At 36.9% G+C, this 14677-nt stretch overlaps 1 protein-coding gene across 3 annotated transcripts in view; it reads left to right on the top strand.

Annotated features, from left to right (window-relative positions):
- Positions 1-14677, top strand: part of UHRF2 (ubiquitin like with PHD and ring finger domains 2) — a 75171-nt gene that overhangs the window by 40908 nt on the left and 19586 nt on the right. For all 3 annotated transcript variants that reach the window (XR_004476492.2, XM_004279120.3, XM_033404416.2), the window contains exons 5-6: positions 9152-9261; positions 11548-11734. Coding sequence is in view for 2 of the 3 variants with exons in the window: in XM_004279120.3 (XP_004279168.1) it covers positions 9152-9261; positions 11548-11734 (297 nt within the window). In the remaining variant the exon portion in view is untranslated. The remainder of the gene's footprint in view (positions 1-9151; positions 9262-11547; positions 11735-14677) is intronic.

Here is a 14677-nt window from a genome sequence, read left to right as displayed (position 1 = left end):
TTTTTAATTTGTGAGTACCAAAAAGTGAATATGCTTAAACTAATTCTAGTTAACAAAATTCTATTTTTAGCTTGCCATTTTCTGTTTCTATTTTAGCTTTGAAGAAAATTCAAAACAGAAGTCTAGGGTTTAAATCAGTTTTTCAAAACTTTGGTCACTTACTCTTGTATATTTAATACTGTATGAAATTATACTAGATTAGATATTCCTAAGTAGAATTTGAATCCTATAGCAAAAAAAAAATTTTAACCTTACTAAAACTATGGATGTACTTAGTGTATTTTGTGTCATTTTTTAGGGTTTTATTTACTAAATTGTATCCATAGTTGTTTATCATGCCATCTCTAGTGATCTGATTATTGAATGTACCATTCTTACAGACTATGAACTTGATGTCCATATCAAGTTATAAATCAAAGCTCACTGTATTCCAACCATATTGGCCTCCTTGTGTTGCTTAATCATGTAAACATGCTCCTGTTTCAGAGCTTTTGTACATGCTGTTTACTCTGACTGGTCTGCTCCACACAGATATTCATTTGGCTTACTTTGTCTTTTGTTTTATTTCTTTATTCAAATATCACTTCGAAAGACAACTTTCTTGATCACGCTATGTAAAACAATACAGACAGACAGATACCAGGCATAGGTGTGTGTGTATATGATTGAATTCTCCCGTAGTCTAACTTATTTTTCTTTATGATACTGATTATCACCTGACATTTATTATTTTCTCTTGCCCTACTTGTATTAGTTTCTTGTTATTGCTATAACAAATTACCACAGGCTTAGTGGCTTAAATAATAGAACTTACTATTTTACACTTCTGTAGGTCAGAAATCTTATGAGTTTCACTGGGCTAAAAGCATTGTCGGCAGGGATGTGTTCCTTTTTGGAGACTGAAGGAAAATTGACTTCCTTGCCTTTTTCAGATTTTAGGGGCCTCCCAATTCCTTGGCCTGTGGCCCGCGGCCCACTTCTCCATGTTTAAAGCCAACAAAATTGTATCTTTGACTGTTCATTTGTAGTCACATCTTCATCAGGCTCTTTCTTCTTCCCTTTTCTACTTTTCAAGGCCCCTGTGATTACATTGGGCCTATCTAGATAATCCTATTTAAAGGTCATTAACAAAGTCCCTTTTGCCATATAAGGTAACATATTCACAGGTTCCTGGGCTTAGGACATAGATGTCTTTGGGGCCTATTATTCTGCCAAGCATACCACTGGAATGTTAATGCTTTGATTTTTTTGTTGTTGTTGTTCGCTCCTGTGTGTCAGGCCCTGTTCTAAGCACTAGTTAAAATAAATGTTCAGTAAATACAATACTTCATAGAATCTGAAATTAACGGTTTTCCATATTTTAACATCTGAAATTATGATGTATCTTAAAATTGCTATTGGACTGACTAAAGTTGGGTTCTTTCAGATATTTGAGTTTACTTCTGCTAGTCACCTTGGAGTGCCATCTAACTTGAAGTTAAATTTCCTGCTTGAGCTTTTTTAAACCACACAGGTAGTATGAATTCATATCTGCAGACCACAAGGTATGCCTGTGGTTCAACTCTCAGGGGATACTTTTTCTCCTTATACCCAGGGGTAATATTGAAACACAGTCATCTTTATTTTCTGTATCTGCAGGGTGGTTTATTTGCCATTTTTCTTTAACATGAGAGAAGCCATTTGTTGTCCTAGCTTTGAGGGTCCTTCTTAGACTGCTCATCTCAGGCTTTTTTCTTGCTTGAGGTTTCATAAAATAATATATCTTATAGTTGTTAGCTTTCATTTGGTGTCCCAACTTTATTTGAGGGTTCTTCTTATATTGACCCATTGCAGGCCAGTTTCTTTTTTGGTAGTATATAAAATAGTGTATTTTTACAATTGTTTATTAGATTTCAGTGAAATAGGGTGTTTCCTGAAGGAATGAATTGACTACCTGTTTTGGTTGTGATCTATGCCTTCATTAGTTTAGTCAAGAGGAAATGGATGTAGTAAGTCTTCAACTTAAAATGATAAATGACTGGAAAAGTGATTTTAGTTTTAAGCTGTCTGATTTTGTGACTTTATTGAAGCCCATAGAAGGTTTCTCTTTCCAGGTGGGGTGGAATAGCTGGCTGCAGATCAGCATTCTTACCTAGAACAACTAGAATAGCCAGATCAAGTACAGTTGTCATCTGAAAGGCAGCAGAGAAGTAAGGAGAACTACCAGGGGTATGACTCTGGAAAGGGAAGAACCTTAGGAAGCAGTTAGCTTTTTTTTTTTAAATTTATTTTATTTATTTATTTATCTATCTATTTATTTATGGCTGCATTGGGTCTTCATTGCTGAGCGCGGGCCTTCTCTAGCTGCAGCGAGCAGGGGCCACTCTTCGTTGCAGTGCGCAGACTTCTCATTGCGGTAGCCTCTCTCGTTGCAGAGCTGCAGGCTTTTGGTGCTCGGCCTGCAGTAGATGTGGCGTGTGGGCTTCAGTAGTTGTGGCATGCGGACTCTAGAGCACAGGCTCAGTGGTTGTGACGCACGGGCTTAGTTGCTCCACAGCATGTGGGATCTTGCTGGACCAGGGCTCAAACCCCTGTCTCCTGCATTGGCAGGCAGATTCTTAACTGCTGCGCCACCAGGGAAGCCTGACAGTTAGCTTTTGTAGTTGCTTTTTACCCTGGGGACTATGCTAATTATGGATACAGGGCAAACCTCACTGAACAACTGGCGGCAGTGTAGGGACAAGAAATCAGAGCTGTTGGCAGATATGTGGGATGCCTCAAGCATATGACCTGTGCTCTCTTAGGACTTTTGCCAAATACTGGGTTTTCCTAGGCAGGAGACTAAAAACATAAGTAAAAAACAAAGTGGAGTTTTTAGCAGTCTTAGAAGGCAAACATGAATTTGGGGATCCCTGGTGGAGTGGACCCACAGAATATACAACAGGCTCTTAGTTGAAAACTGTAGATGGTTAAGGCAGACAGATAGACTAAACCTTACCAAAGCTGAAAAACCAGCCTTGCCTCAGCAGAGTTGCTAATTAAAATGTTAAACCACTGTAGTATCTCTCCAGCAGAAGGAAGATTGGACCTTCTTAATGGTAAGATAATGTCTGAAGCCTCTAATGTGTTTTTTTTTAACGCTTTTCTTTCTTTTTTTAAATTTATTTATTTTATTCTTTTATTTTTGGCTGCATTGGGTCTTCGTTGCTGTGCCCGGGCTTTCTCTAGTTGCGGAGAGCGGGAGCTACTCTTCGTTGTGGTGCGCGGGCTTCTCATTGTGGTGGCTTCTCTTGTTGTGGAGCATGGGCTCTAGAGCGCAGCCTCAGTAATTGTGGCACACGGGCTCAGTAGTTGTGGCTCACGGGCTCTAGAGCGCAGCCTCAGTAGTTGTGGCACACGGGCTTAGTTGCTCCGTTGCATGTGGGATCTTCCCAGACCAGGGCTCGAACCCATGTCCCCTGCATTGGCAGGTGGATTCTTAACCAGTGTGCCATCAGGGAAGCCCACCTCTAATGTTTTAAATATACTATCTACCATGGAATCAAAAATACTGTGCTACCAAAAGACAGGGCCACATAATAAAAAACCAGAAGAAGATAAACCAATAACAGAAATGGAGTCATAAGTGATCTTGATCAAATTATCAGGCAGGAACTTTAAAGTAATTATAATTAATATGCTTAAGAAAATAGTTGAAAAGATAGAGAATTTCAACTGAGAATTAGAATCTATAAAATAATCATATGGAGAATAAGAAGTGAAAAATACAGTTTCTACAACTAAGAGTTCCTTAGGTTGGTTTATCAGCAGATAAGACACAGCAGAAGATAGGATAAACTCAAAGGCAAGTCAATGAAAAATATCCAACTAAAACATTGAAAATATAATGGAAAATAATACAGAAAAGACTGTTATATATGTGGGACTTTGTGAAGAGGTGTGTTTACATCTTTTTGTAGTTCCCCAAAAGAGAGTAGGGTGAAAACTATTTGAAAATGTAATAGCTAGAATTTTCCAAAACTAATAAAAGACGTCAGTCGAAGATTGAAGTTTTGTAGTTCCTAAGCAGGATAATTAAAAAGAAAACAGTGGCATATTGCAATAAGGCTGCTGAAAACTAAAGGTAGAATCAAAGGGAAGACGGCTGAGTTTTAACCAGGAGTAGTGTAAGCTAGAAGACAGTGGAATGGCATCTGAAAACACTAACTTTAAGAGTTCTCAACTTAGAAATACATTTTTAATGAAAATATACTACAAAAATGAAACCAAAATAAAGACGTCAGACCACACCTGAGAGAATACCAACCAACAGACTTGCACTAAAAGAAATACTAAAGGGAGTTCTTTAAGCAGAAGGAAGATGATCTCAGATAGAAATAAGGAAATATAGGAAATAATTATGAACAGTGGAAGGGTAACTATTTGAGTACAAATAGACTACTGAAAAAATAAGATTAAAATATGTGTAAAATAAAATCATGATAACCATGTGAAAGATGGGATTAGTAAATGAAGCTTTGAGATTCTGACGTGATCAGGAAAGTACTGAAAGTAAAACGTAAAGCAGATTGATTTTTCAGGTTTGCATGGTGTATTCTCTAAGAACCACTAAAAATTAATAAAATATTAGCAAATTAAGAGTGGAAATAGAATAATACAAAAGAAGGCAATCAAGAAGAGTAAGACAAAAAGGTAGATAAAATAGAAGACATGGTAAAATGGTAGCAACAAATATATCATCAATTATATTAACTATATATGAACTAAATATTATAAAGGCAAAGATCAACAGACTAGATTAAAATAAAAACAAAACTCTTAGGCTGCTTATAAGAAAATCTCCTTAAATATGAAATCACAGAAGTTGAAAATATAAGGATGGATGGGATTCTAGGAAGAGGGCAACAGCATAGATTTTAATCTTCCTAGATATCCTTATAAAAACAAATAGAACGAAAAGATCTAATCCAAAAATTAAGGGCAGTATCTACAGACATTTAGGGTGATGTGGTATCTCCCACAAACACCAAGATAGCTGCTGAGATAAACAACTGAAAGCTACAAGACCTGTGCGGTATTGGTAACTATTACAAGAGGAAGAAGAGGGTAACAGGATATATGATTGACCCAAGAACTCCAAAATAGTAAGTTACCTCAGCAACCTATCTCACCTGAGAGTAGCAGCTATGGTGGCCATCTTTTAAGATGACCCCCAATAATTCCTTCTTCCTGGTACTCAACAACATAGTTCCCTCCCACATTTTATTAGGGTTGCTCTTTGTGACCAGTAGAATATGGCAGAAGTGATGGTATACCACTTCTGAGATTGGGTTATGGAAGCTTCCATTTTGGGCTCTCTCAGATCACTTCCTCTGGTGGAAGCCAGCTGTTATGTTGTGAGAATTCAGACAGCCCGTTGTTCTTCCCCGAGTTGAGCCTTTAGATGAGACTGTAGGTCTGGTCAACAGCTTGACTGAAACCTCAAGAAAGATCATGAGCCAGAACTACCCAGCTAAGCTGCTTCCAAATTGCTGATCCACAGAAACTGAGGTAATTTTTGTTTTAAACTGCTAGTTTTGTGGTGACTTGTTATGTAATAATAGTTAACTAATACAGCAGCTGAAGCCAGAAATGGGTATGCACCCCAGTTTGGATGAGTATACGCAGTTTGCAGTAAGGTCTGAAGAGATTAGAGCCCTATGAACTCTCAAAATTAGTCAGCTAAAGTTCCATTCCAGGACAAAGTCCCATATTGAGAATAAACTACTAGGAATGCAGTCCAAATTGAGTAGGACAGGAACAGTAAAGACAAAGGAAAAAAGGGTCCAGTTAAAAATAGGGCAGGGGAATAGAGCCAGGAGATACCAAAAGGAAGTTTCTATAGCGTCATTTTTTAAATTAATTTTTGAGGCAAAATTTACTTAAAGCAATATGTACCATATAAAGCCACCACTGTAATCAAGATATAGAACCTTTTCATTACCCCCCACCAAAAGTCCCTGTGGGCTCCATCAGAGTCACAATTACTACTACAACCCTCAACCTTGGCCTCAAACTACTGATCTGCTTTCTATCAGATTAGATTTTAGCTGCCGTAGTTTTGAATGCTTCTCCAAAAAGCAACAACAACAAAACTGAGTTATGTGGAGCTCTGTGGCTGTGATCTAGCAAACCTAATTGAAGTTATACCCTCTAAAGGGTCAAGAAAATTTTATAAAAACAAGCAAAAGAAAAACATTGATGTGAAATCCATACAAAATTAGAAGAAAAAGAAAAAATAAGGAACCAGGATAACACCCTTACAAGGAAAACATCCCAGAAAGACATCCATGAGTCAAGAAAAGGTAAGCCAAGAATTTTAAGTCTAGCCAAACTGGCCTTCAGTATAAAGGCTGGAGACAAGCTGTCATTAACTTGTAAGAACTAGGGGAGGAATTGTTCTCATGAACCCTTCTTGGGAAATCTTGTAGAGAACTAGTTTCAGACCATCAAGATGACTGTAGGCAATTTGACATAGAGTAGTGATAAACATTAAAAATATCTCTGCATCTAGAACTGGGACTAGAGGGAGGTACATAAAGGAGAAAGTGTAGTATGTAATGGTTTTATGGTCTGACACTGTAGATATAACTGTAAGACATGGCAGAAATACACAAAGAAATTTTAAAGTATTTTCTGTAGTCATAATGACAACTGGTGAAAATGTCATATGTAATGTGGGGTAAAGCAAAGAAGTACTTGTAGCATTCTAATTTAGGCATCCCTGGTGTCTTTGAGAACTAGGATTTTCTGATTGTGGGGGAAAGGAGAAAGAGAAATAATTGCCTTGTCAAAAGCAGACTTATCCTTTAGTCCTGAATTTGAACAGAAAGTGTTTGCATGAACTCATGAGGTATCTTGTACATGTATTAATGTGTATGTCTAAATTTTGTAGCTTGGTCTAGAAATAGTGATCAATCCAGTTTTAGAAAGCTTTTCTAGTGCCTAAATTGTGGTCTTAAAATAACCATTTCCACCTAAAAGAAACTAGGCTTCCTTGGAGATAAGACTACAGGCTGGGGGGGCGGTCGGGGGTCGGAAGCTGGGGCCAATTGAGAGTAGCATCTACATACTCTACCGAATGTAAAATAGATAGCTAGTGGAAAGCAGCAGCATAGCACAGGGAAATCAGCTCGGTGCTTTGCGATGACCTAGAGAGGTGGGATGGGGAGGGTGGGAGGGAGGGGATATGGGGATATATGTATGCATATGGCTGATTCACTTTGAAACTAATACAGTATTGTAATACTAACACAGTATTGTAAAGCAATTACACTCCAATAAAGATCTATTAAAAAAATAAAGACACCGGGTGGGGGCAGAAAATGTACAAGATGAACTGAGAACAAAAATCTTGTCTTGCACATAACAAGGAAGCCCACAAAGATTGCTAAATTCTTGTCAGAAAGATTTGAGAATCAGCTGGAATATCCCATTGGCCAAAGATGAGGCGATTTGAATATCAATAAGGAAAATATCTAGCGTGGATTGAAACACCTCAAATACGTGAACTCCTAGTTACATAGAAACTCATCAGTCAACTACATAGAATGTTTGAGAACTATGTTTTTTAAACTGCTAAAGAAAGCATTTCATCTATATTTGTTATATGAGCTATACCACTGAGTCACCAAGTAATTGATGAGCTCAGGTTTCTCTTTATGGAATTATTCCAGCAAATAAGTAAAAAAGGAATGAAAGAACTAGAATACCAACATTTTCCAATTCCCAGTGAATTAATCTAGGCATTGAGCATCTATGGCTGCTGTAGGAAAAGACAACTAAATAATTAGGTGCTTACTGATGAAAATAGACCTATAGACAGTTTTACCCAAAAAATGAACCTGGATTTGAGTAAACATTTAGAGCAAGGGTCAGCAGTTTTGTTCTATAAAGGGACAGATAGTAAATAGTTTAACCTTTGGCCGCCAGATGGTCTGTCGCAATTCAACTCTGCTGTTATAGCGTGAAACCAGCCATGGAGAATACATAAACGAATAGGCATAGTTGTGTTCCAGTAAAACTTTATTGTTAAAAACAGGCATCAAACCAAGGGTTTTCAGCCTTTACTCCAGATCCAACTACTGATTTACTGGAAATATAAATGACAGAAAAAACTAAAGTACACTTTGGGAATGCAGGTATCAAAATCGAGACCATGGGAAACTCTATAGGACAAATGGTGGGGCTTCTTCAACAAATTATAAGGAAAAATATTGGGAATTTAGTTTTTGAAACACAAAACTATATCATATACTTAGGCAGACAGGTGAGAAGATTGAAGAAAATTAAGGTAAATATAACTCATGGGAGGGAGTGAAGAGGTTGTGACTGGGAGGGAGGACATGAACTACTGAGGTAGTTGACAGTCCTATCTCTTGTCATGGCTGATTACAAGGATGTGTACCTTATAATTGGCTAAACCATACATTTATCTATAAATTTTCTGCATTTGACATTAAAAGTTTTAAAAGGTGAAATGATTGAAAAAGTCACCAAGCAAATGGTAATCAAAAAAACCAAAGGTACACTTTTGATACAAAATGCATTACTAGAGATACAAAGACATTTCATAAGATTTAAGGATCCATAATCTGTATGTACCCAATAATATATCTTCAAAAATACAAAGCAAAAGTTGATAAATTAAAAGAATTATACAAATCCACAGTCACAGCAAGAAACTTTGAAGAAGTATATGCAAACAGCTATAAACGTGGCTATGAAAAATATGGCTTAGTATTTGAAAGACTTTTCTTTGTAATAAGAGGTCATCTATTTACCCAGAAACTTGCCATATTTATTGGAAATATGTTTAAATCTTTCATTTTAATTGGGAGTATCATTTTACCTAGTCTTTAAGTTAAATTAAATTTACAAGATAGCTATCTTCTCACCAGATGATCTGAGTCTTGAATTTTTTTTCCTGATATTAAAAGTGACACTTAACTTCAAATATTAATCATTGGACTTTTCCTACTGCTGGAAGCAATAACTCAGTGATTAGAATAGCTGTAATCCCCATTTGTAAATAGGAAGTGTTCAGCGAGTTTCCAAACTGACTTTTAATTACTATTTGTGTGTGATTTAGATTTTGCTGGCAGAGGTTAACCTTTCTTCCTTTTTTAAACAGGGGTTCTGAAGGAAAATTAAATGACTGTCAGATAAGATTCATAAATGAAATCTTCAAGATCGAGAAACCTGGAGCCCATCCTCTTTCATTGGCAGATGGAAAGTTTTTAAGTATGGATTTTTCTTACGGGCTGAGACTGCATTTATTGTTCATGATTGCCATTTTAACTGGCCAGGGAATAACTTTTGAGAAAGTATAAAATTGTAGACCATACAAATTTATTTTCAAGACAACCATTTTGATGTAAGATCTATTTTGGTTTAATGGATTTTTCTCAAATGATAAGATTTGTCTTCAAAAAATATTTTCTCATCTTGGCATTTTATTGCCATTTTCTTGCTGTTTCCTTTATTATAGAGTCTGTCCAGATTAAAAACCCACTTTGGTAATGTTGTGGCCATTTAAGATTAATTTTGAATAGTGAGACTTATTTTTATACTAGTAGAGCCTAAGAATAATAATGCTGGTTGAGCCCTGAATTTCTGGGAGGTAATGAATGAGGTTTATGTCATCGTTAGGATGTTAGAGTGTAGCCTTATCTCTTCCTTGCATATATTTTACTTAATATCATGTAGCTAGTTGGTAACAGAGGCAGACTAGATTCTAAGTCTTTTCATTCATGGTTCAGTCACTATCTTTGCAAATAGGTTACAGTGTCTCATACTCTGTCAATTCTGATTTTTTTTCTGGAGAACAATTCATTGACTTTATGCTGTGTGTCAATGTCTAGTATATTCTGGGAAAAGAAATATTCAAGATTAAATAGTTCTGCCTAACCTCTTCTTACCACAGTTGTGCAAGATTAGAACAAGACAAGACCTTTAACAGATCAATAAATAAGATTTCCATGTTACTGGTCTAAGCCATACTCATTTTTTGAGGCTGTGATGCTAGTACATCTACGTGAATTAAGAACCTTAAGGCATACTGTGTATGACTGTTTCTGTGGTTTATGACTGTTTCTATGGTTTATGACTGTATGGTTATATTCTAGGAATAAAGGTAAACTTGATAAGTAAACTTACTTAATGTGACTTACTTGCTCTCAGTAAAACACAATAGAAAAAGAAGATTGACCAGGTTTTTCTTGTGTTTTCTCTCTCAGTGTATCTGCATATATATGTTGTTCTCTCCTCTGTCTAATGCTAATCATGTTATAGCTACAGCTTTGAACTTCTGTGTAAAGAAACCATTTCACAGCCAGATTGCCATTGACCAGATCATTCTCCAAACCAAAAATCTAAACATACCTTTGGTATTTTAGGTCTGTGAAATTTCCATTACTTATATGTTGTCACAGCTACCTTAGTGGAAGTGAAACAAAATTGTAACCTTCCATTCATTAGCAAGAATAGGCAGTGTGATCAGTCAGAAAGTTAGTACTGAAATCAGTGGCAATTTTCTTTCCCCGTCTCTTATTTGTCAGGTACTTCTTCCCTGTTTCTCTTAATGAACAATCAGCTCTGATACGGTAAATTCCTCGCGAATTTATTGTGTGCATTTGTAAGAAATTCAGAGTATAGAACTATATAAATTATAGAACTCCCAAGAGGTAATCACTCTAACAATATATGTCATTCTAGACATCTTTCTGTATCTATCTAATTCATCTTTGTGTATCTATACAGTTAATTTTGTGTAAAAAATTTATTCTGCAATTTCCTTTTTGAATTTAACATATTTGGCTACCTCTGTATTATAGTTCTTATAAACTTACCTCATTTTACACAAAATCTGTCCAGCTGTTACTCTTTTGACATTTAAATTTTACTTTTGGTATTAGTGAGCATTACTATAAGATTTCTGTGTATATATGTATATTTTATAATTTCAAGTGAATATTTTGGCAGAAGGTGTTTGGGTTTAGATGGGGGAGGCTGGTGGGTTGGGGGAGGTGGGGGGCAATAAGCGGAACCTGTTAGTTGCCAGAGTTCTGAACCAATTGACAAGTAAGATAAAAATAAATAAATAAACTGTTAGATACTGTTACTAATGAAGAGTATATTGGGGGCTTAGCAAAACCAAAATGGGTTTGCTAACTTCTAATAGCCGTACCCCTCCTAGTTCAGTCCACAAGGAAAGGTTTGGATCTGCAGAATAGGTGTTACATAATAGTTTCGTTTATTACGTAGTTAAATCCAAACAACTTTGTTCAAGTATTGTATTTTGCTTGAAATTTTAATATATCTTACGGTGCCGTGTGAGTTCACTGCATTGCCCCTAGGCATCTCGATGCACATTTGGGGAACTTTAAAGTACTATACTGGATTATTTCTTATGGTTCTTTTCTCTTTGTTAAAAAAGCTGCGTGTTATTCTCATGGGTTTTTCTTTATAAGATTCATAGAGATAAAAATGATTTTAAGACTAGGCTTGCTATAATTTTGTTCTTAATAGGGAAAAATGACCCTGAATGTGACTTTTGTGGTGGAGACCCAAATAAGAAATGCCGTTCTTGCTCCTGTCATATATGTGGTGGAAAACAGGAACCCAACATGCAAGTTCTATGTGATGAATGTAACATGGCCTATCATATTTACTGCCTGAATCCTCCTTTGGATAAGATCCCTGAAGAGGAATACTGGTATGATTATCAGGGGATTTTTGTTGCTACTGTGTTAAGAATTGAATGTGAAATGTGTCTTTGAAACACCAAAAGTAGATTTCTAAAGATACATAGTGTATATATTTTTTTGATAGGTAAGAGGTAGATTTATTGAGAGAGATACACATTCTGTAGGCAGAATGCGGTCCATCTCAGAAGGCGAGAGCGGCCTACATAGTGTATATTAAAGAGCTTAAAATTGTATAACTAATGGTTATTTGGCATTGATCCCTTTATTCAGTTATAACAACAGCTTCTGACCCAGTCTCTCGCTCCATTTTTTAATCCCTCCAGTCCCTTCTCCAATATGAGTCCTGTGTTCTTTCAAAAATGCAAATTTGATAGTTACTCCTTTGCTTCAGAGGCTTTATGTTACTGTACAGGGCCCTGCACAGTGTTTTTTAGTTGATTTCTCCCACTGTATCCCTTACCACTTTCCTCTTTTATTTCCCCAAATACTCTATACCCTAGCCAGATTAAATATCTTTCAGCTTCTTAAATAAGTCATGTTCCCTATCTTCTCTGGGTTTACACTTGATGCATTTTCTTCTTGGAAACATTTTCCTCTTTGCGTAACTTCAGGATGATACTCATCCTTCAGGTTTTCACTTAAGTATGACTTCAACTGGGAAGCCTTTGTAGATGGTTCCCTCTACCCCTCAGTTATTTTAGATGTGCCTATTGAATGTTTTATAATGGTACTTAACAGTTAAGTGCTTCGTACATGCAAGACACTAATAAAGTGCTTTGTATGGATTATCATACATAATCATATGAGGTTAATAGTAGAACCAGGCACCAAGGTCAAATATACTTGCCAAAATCTATACTTCTACTGAGTAGTGTTAGCTACAAAGAGAAAGGATTAGAAAAGAGACTGGGGGGAAATGTTCCCAGTTAAAGTTATAATACGCTTCTTAAGATGTCATATTAGGAAGTTTTTTCTTTTTAGACTACGGTTCATGTTGTTAGCATGGAGGATTAAGTTAAAGAGATGACAGACTGTACTCAGAAATACTAACATGACCATTACGTAGCTGATACCATTGTGAAGAATAGATTGTTCTCCATTCCTTTGGTCTCTCCCCACCTGTTGGGAAGGTTGTTGTATTACAGCAGAGGCTGTGTAGGGGTGGGGGAAGAAGAAAAAGGATACAACTTCTTCCTTTAACCCTCTGCCGCTACTTTGCATGGTCACACCCTGTATTTTACCATCACCAGTAATTATATTTCCTCTGAAGTCTCATGTGCTTCTTCCTCTTTGTTTCTGTGGACGATGTGTTGCTTCACTAAACGCGAACCTTTCTTCCTGCTCTCACAGTTTCGTATCCTTTTGCATTTTGAGGAACTTCACTCTTGCAGTTAATTCCTCTCCTGAATTGGCATTACTGGGTTATTCTCATTAGTATCCTAGAATCTCTTTGTTTTCACAACACATGCACATACACACTCTTTCCTAGGTCCCATTTCTCCCACCTTTGTATTGTGGGAGAAAGCTGCCCACTTCCTTGCTTCTCAGAGCTGTCACCACTGATTATTTCCATTTGCTCTCCTCCTGTCCATACCCCAGCACTCCAGTCTGACCTTCCCTCTCACTACTCAACTATATCTGCTTATATTAGGCTTACACATTTTATGTTGCCAAACCCAAGGGTCACTTCTGAGTCCTCTCCTTACTGTCCTGCTTACCTGCTAACTCTGTTTTTGTAGTTGGTATGATATCATCTAATCTCATTTTCTTCCAGCTTCACCGGCCTTTCCTTGGTCTCTTGTTGGTTTTCTCTCATCTACCACATTTCAGAGTTTCCCAAAGCACTACCCATGTTTTCTCTCTTCATCCTTGCTCCCTAGATGACCTCATGTAATCATGAGACTAAATACCAAGCAAACAGCTTGGAATTTATATTTTCAGATCTAGTCTTCCCTGAGCTTTATATTCCCTATATTCAACTGCTTGCTTCACTAGTATCACAAAACTAGTGAGTCCAAATAGAGATCTTGATTTCCACAAACGTGTCCCCTAAAATCCCACTCTTCACCTAATTTTCAGTAGGTAATACGATCATCTCATCCACTTGTTGAGGGCCAAAAAGCTAAACACAATTTTGATTCTCTCTTCTCCCCACTCACATCCAATAACACATGAGCAAATCTTACAGTTCTCCATAATGTTTCTCTACTCTCACCACCCAGTTCAAACCACTATCTCTACCCTGAACTGTATAGTAAATGACTAACTAGTCTTGCTTTCACATTGTCTACCAGCTATCCTTCGTGCCACAGCAGCAGAATGATCTAAGTCCTGAATCAGGTTACTCACCTGTTTAAAACCCCCTAATGTCTTCCTGTTGCGTTTAGGATAAAATCTCAACCCTTGCCATCTATGACCTGCCCCCGACTACTTTTATGTTCTTCAGAACGTACCATTCCTTACTATGCCTCAGGACGTTTACATTTAACGCCTCTTTGCCTGGAATGTCTTACCTGGCTTCTTGATAGGAATCTCAGCTGGAATGCCTCCTCAGAAGCTTTAACTATTGTATCTAAAGACACATAACATTTCTAATCACTATTACCACCCACATAACCCTGATGTATTTCCTTTATAGCATTTACCACTTTCTGAAATTGTTTCATTGTATGTACTAGTTTTCCTTAACTGTTTACAAATATTTTGATCACAAACATTTATCCCTACCCAGTGCCAAAATAGTGCCTGGGTTCTTAACAAACCTGATGAAAAGATGGATCCCAGGGATGACTATAACTAGAAGACTGTCTTAGATTACTCTGTGGAGTATTTCTACATTCATGTCGAGGTCCTTCACTTTACCTGGAATTCCTTAACCTTAAATCTTCTTTTCCACTTCTCCAAATCATGTTGTCTGATATTTAACCTCTGAACTCATTTTCTCATCAGAG

Source organism: Orcinus orca, chromosome 6, assembly GCF_937001465.1.
Source record: "Orcinus orca chromosome 6, mOrcOrc1.1, whole genome shotgun sequence".
Lineage (NCBI taxonomy): Eukaryota > Metazoa > Chordata > Mammalia > Artiodactyla > Delphinidae > Orcinus > Orcinus orca.
This window is presented reverse-complemented; position numbering and strand designations above follow the sequence as displayed.